Raw genomic sequence first — 5,646 nt, forward strand, 5'->3', positions numbered from 1 at the left:
CTACACCAGAAGGGTCCCAGCATACAGGGCCAGTAACATGGTGGTGTATGTTTTGCTCATTTGCTTTGCTCCATCTCCATCTTCTTCGTTGCCACTACCAGCATACCCAGAATACATAAGCTTCTGAAATTACTTCAACTTAACTTGAGTGATACAATTACGCAGGCGCATTCAACCACTTTCCCACCTGTCCTCGTTGTAATCCAAAGCATGATCTTCTGAAATAACTTCTCCAGAAGTTCTTAAGAACACGAGGCTAGCTCCATGACCCTGCATGCTGTATCCAGCCACCATTCTCTCATCTTCCCCATCTTCAACATCTTGAGATTGCCGCCAACGATCCAAAATACTCTCCTGAAATTACTTCAACTTAACCTCTGCTGAGAAGGCTCCATCACGCAAGTACGTTCAAATACTTGCAGACTCCTTTTCGGTCTCATCAAAGCCTTTCATATGGGTCGGTCTACTCTTCGAAAATTATCTTATCCTTCTGAAAGCTCCACCACCTTCAACAGCTCCACCACCTTCAACTACTTCACTTAAAGAGTCAAGTACCAAAAATCCATTTTTTCGAAACTCATTCCCACACCACACTCCGAGACTGTGTGCGTGAACGAGTCTCGAGGGGGCATTTGTAGAGAGGGAAAATTCCCGACCTATCACAAGCTGACACGTCACATTACCAAGTCCACAAAATACAGCCAATTACAGAACACCATGTATTGCTGCTAGGTTTTGCTATCACTATTCAGAAGCCAACAGAAATTTGCCAAGTGTTATGCAAGAGCCAATCACGCATCAGCGCACGTGTAAGCGATGACTCAAGCAGCCTCGCACGTGTAAGCGATGACTCAAGCAACCTCGCACGTGTAAGCGATGACTTAAGCGGACCAATCAAGCTGTGACATGTGTCACCAATCAAACTCCGCCACGTGTCGCTCACCCACCCCAAAACTCCTATAAATAGAAGCCTTCCTGAGACATTTAGGAGGACCAGAATTCAGAAGTGAAAAAGCTCTGCGAAGATCAAGCCTCAAAGCCTTCAAGAACTTCAAGAACTTCAACCCCAAAATCGAAGAACATTCGAAGCAGAATCATCCAGATCATCTGCCTAGATCCTAAAGTTCACGGGAATCAAGCCAAAAGTGTCCGAAAACATCAACAACTCACAAATCATTGAAGCTCAACGGATTCAAGCCTCTAAAGCTCCGAAGAACTTCCACCACAAACCTTCGAAGACGAAGAACGCACGAAGAACACGAAGAACAAAGAATTTCTAAACAAGCTCACAGCCAGAAATTCATTGTAATTCCGTTTCAGTAGTCTTCGATCCATCCCTCAACCAAATTGAAGGATATTTTGTGTTCAAGTCAAAGCCACATTATCATAAATCCAATCAATAAGTTTTGCAAGGAGATCGAATCAGAGGATCACTCTTTTGTAATTCCAGAGAATTGTACCACACCAATCATCAATACAAATTCGCATTTGTGAAACTATTTTACTTGTTTGATTTATTTCAAGCTAGAAATTTAGTCGCTTGCACCCCTTCCTCCCTCCGCTCTTCCTCCTCTCCGTTCCCTTCTCATCGATCAGTAGCACACACACACTCTCGCAAGGCTGACTAACAGTAAGTTTTTTAAAATTGTTTGTTTCGATTTCTATTTTAGGGTTCCTATTTTTGGTTTAGGGTTTCGATTTTAGGTTTAGGGTTTCGGCCGTCGATCTAAGGTTTTGATTTTGGGTTTAAATGTTCAATTTAAATATTTGGTTTTAGATTTGGATTCAAAAAGTACTACTAAGGAAATCAGGTTTTAATTTGTGACTTTCTTTTCAATTCCTTTTCAATTTTTTAACACTGGTTGCGATCCACAGATAGAGAAAGCAAAGTAATAAACCTTGCAATACAGAGATGAGAAGGAGACAGCATTGAGAGAACTACGACCGGTAAGTTTTTCTATATGCTATTCAATTTGGTTGGATTGATTTTTATTTAGGTATTTGGGTAACAATAGGTTTTCATTTGATTTTTTGAAATTTGGGAATGGTGAAGGAGAGAGTTCTCCGTAGAGAATGCTTGAACGAATAGCCTTTACTTCGTGAGTTTGGATTTATTTGGTGGTTTAGATTACATATTACAATTTTAAAAGTGAATCCATGTTCTTTGCACTCAATACATTATTAAATCTAAGAAATAAAATGTTGAGCATAAAATTCACTCTCTCTATTCCATGTAAATGGAGAGGATACTATTCTTTAAGGTCAATGATAATGTCGTGTTACCTTGTAAACAGCTCCAAATCCCCCTTGCCCAAGCTTGTTTGCATCAGAAAAGTTGTCTGTTGCAACTTTGATGGTCTCAAAGTCTAACTGCAAGTTTTCCACACTTCCAATCTCATCCACTGCTTCGCCTGAATATTACGTTAGTTTTTTTTATTTGAATAGCAACACAAAATACGCACATGCAAAAGCATTGACCTTTCAAAAACTATTAGTATATAATAATTTTCTGTTTGTTTTAGTTGAAGTCATTTCTTGACAGATCACGTTTAATGTTAATTACTTGGTAGTAGGTAAGTATGTTTTAGAAGAAATATTCTCCAAATTATGTCTTTTTTAAAGCTAATAATTGCTGAGAAAAAATCGTCCTACTGATTAACAAATAACAAACAACAATAATAAACCAACTCTTTAACTTACTTTCTGGATTCTCGCTTGGCTGCCGGACTCTTAGGTAGATGCAGAAGGAGATTATTATTAGTATCACAAAAGCAGTAATAGGCACAACAATAGTGACAGTTCGATATTTGTTACTCTCATTTCCTGCAAAAACCCGAAATAGGTTCACATAAAAATATTGTGACTTATGATGAATCTTAAAATTTTAAAGTGTAATACAATTTTCGTTAGTTTGGAAACTAGAAAAAATTTGCAGGGAAAGTAATAAGGAAACAAACCCCCTCCCCTTTTCCATTTTTTTAATAAAAAAATAAGCAAAAAAGAAAACTTGTCTTAGATACCTTTTGCAGCAGTAGTATTTGTTGAAGATTGAAGTGTATATACTGGTGATGCTGGCGGAGGAGATGGTGTTTGTGACGGTGGTGGCGGTGGTACAGTATCAGCGGTTGGATCATAAAAGCGATAGAGGTCAAAGCTTAAATTACAGCTGGGTATGATAACTCTGCCACCTTGCTTCCCATTACAACATTGCGAAATACTTCCCATAACCCCAACCAAGCAATCGCTGCAAGTTTGCTGAGACAAGTCAGGGGTGCACTGCATCAGTGCATATAGTGTTTGGAAGTTCGGTGCTGTTGCATTTCCTACTGCAAATTTACGAAGAGAACCACCAGCTGAAGCTTGACTTCTCAGACTATCCAACAAGGTCCTGAGGTCTTGATTGAACTCATTTAAATTGGCTGATACGTTATCATAGTTCCACCCATAGAAAGCAGGACTACCTTCCATGATCCCAAATATGTTGTGAAATGAGTAGCGTAACATGCAATAGTCATACCATATTATTGCTTCCTTCTGACTGGGACAAAGCTGTGTGAGATTTGTAGCGTTATTGAGGCAACTATGGCAAACATCTGGCTTAACATCTCCTCTACAAAGTCCAAGTGCATATACTTTGTCAGGGTCCTGGCCATAAGAAATGTTGTAGAACCCATAGTCAATTTGAGTGTTGGAAGTGAGGAAGGAGAGGAGGTGATTGAGGTTTACTTTGTAAGTACTGTTGCTTGTGTAGTTACCATTGTCTATACAAAAATGGTATTGCAAGTTTGGCTGAGCAAAGGCTTGAGCAATGAATATGCAAAAGGCAGATAGTAAGAGAAGTTTGGAACAAACCTTTGCCATGTTTTCCGTAAAATTACGGCTAGATTTGGTAGAAGGAGCTTATCATATGGGGTTTTAAGGAGACGGATGAACTATATATTGAACTAATTAAAAAATTTGTATTGGTGATATATTAGTCCGGAAGGTCTTTGCAGTAGAATTTGTAATATCTTTAGCTAGAATTCCTCAAGTGATGAATTACTCATATTTAAAAATAAGAACAATAGATTTTAAATAAAAAATCATAATATAAAACATTAACTAAATTAATAATTAAAAATGTAAATATTATTTAAGTGATATTTAAATATAGAAAACCCATTCAAAATTATTGTCTTGGGTCTCAAATTGCATTGAGCTAGCCCTGTAATGTTATAAATGACTCACATCTCTTCTGATATGAGTTTATGTTTAAATAAATTTAAGTCCAAAGCTATTATTAAAAATAAAAAAATGTATCTTGGTTTTTAAGGTGGTGGTGGGGGGAGGTTTGGGTCAATGATGGGTGGTAATTTGTGTTGGCGGATTGTGATTGTATTATGTCAAAGATGGGGTATTCTGCTACTTGAATCAACCCTCACTTAAACCATTTCATAATAATTGTGTTAAAAACTCTAAAATATGGTTTGTTTTATAAATTTAAGACTACACAGTACATTAAACAAATTATTTTACTTGATTATATTTGAAAAGTTAGGAATATTTTCAGTAAATAAATTTTAAATCGAAAGCTGTAATTAAAAAAAAAAAAATTTATCTTGGTTTTTAAGAGCGATGAAGCTTCTCATTTATTTTTTCAATTTCTTGAGTTTTGTTTTGTCGAATACTGTTTTTTTGGTTAGAATTTTGTTCCTGTTTGGCAGTTTTTTTTTCTTCTTCGTTTGCCGCTGAAATTAATTTCTGGATTGTTTTTTTCTTTTTCTTCTATTTCTTCCTCCAGTTGCAGAATACCGTTTCCCTGTGCCAGATAATGACATTGGGACTTCTGCAATAAGAGAATTAAAAGGTACAGTTAGATTTTAAGATCCTTAATTCTTGCAAATATTGAAGTGTGCTGTTTACATTTGAATTCACATGACTCAAATAAGAGCTCGTACATACTCAAAAAACAATTCAATAAATTAAGGGTCTGATATGAAGATTGAAGACTACTTATCTTCAAAGAAAAGATTCAAATTATATATAATTAATAAAATAACTCATTTAATTTTCTCAATCAATTTGATAAAACTTTAGAAATACATCCTTTTCTTGTACTTTTTTTTTTGTGCTAATACATCCTTTTCTTGTACTATGGAACATATTAGATCTATAGAATGATATTTGTTATATTAAAACCATTGAAATTGTTCAATATTGATGAGACATTACCTTATCATAAACTGTCCCACTTTTATAATTTCACTTTATTCAAATTTCATATTCTATCTTTCTAACCATCGATTGTTAAATAGCCAAGTTGCCAAACTAACCTAAATGGTCCAAATTTTCATCATAGGGCATAAGAAAACACATGTTTGACTTTTACTTCTAGCTCAAATTTTATTTTTTGTTTGTTTCAAGTTAAGCTATGGTCATCTTACTTGTTCAAAGGTGTCAATTTTCTTACATTAACTAACTATCTTTTCGTATGATACAATCCATAGACTAAATTGAACAGATTGGTATGAACCTAGGATGAGAAAACACTAAAATATAGTAGTACATAGTAGCTCCTATTATGGTGGGTTTGAAGCCAATAGCTTTCCTCATTGATAAGAATTTTTAGTTGGTTTGAAGCCAATATAGTACTACTCCCTGCATATT

At 35.7% G+C, this 5,646-nt stretch overlaps 1 protein-coding gene across 1 annotated transcript; it reads right to left on the minus strand.

The window, feature by feature from the left end:
- On the minus strand, window positions 1–3,861 carry LOC115964644 (cysteine-rich receptor-like protein kinase 29). The gene is made up of 5 exons (XM_031083913.1): window positions 3,021–3,861; window positions 2,701–2,823; window positions 2,284–2,411; window positions 188–354; window positions 1–94 (listed from the first exon to the last, which is right to left on the minus strand). Exons 1-5 carry the CDS (start codon window positions 3,859–3,861, stop codon window positions 1–3), a joined length of 1,353 nt encoding a protein of 450 aa, XP_030939773.1.
- Between the last annotated feature and the right edge of the window lie 1,785 nt (window positions 3,862–5,646).

This window comes from Quercus lobata, chromosome 2, assembly GCF_001633185.2.
Source record: "Quercus lobata isolate SW786 chromosome 2, ValleyOak3.0 Primary Assembly, whole genome shotgun sequence".
NCBI classification, from domain to species: domain Eukaryota; kingdom Viridiplantae; phylum Streptophyta; class Magnoliopsida; order Fagales; family Fagaceae; genus Quercus; species Quercus lobata.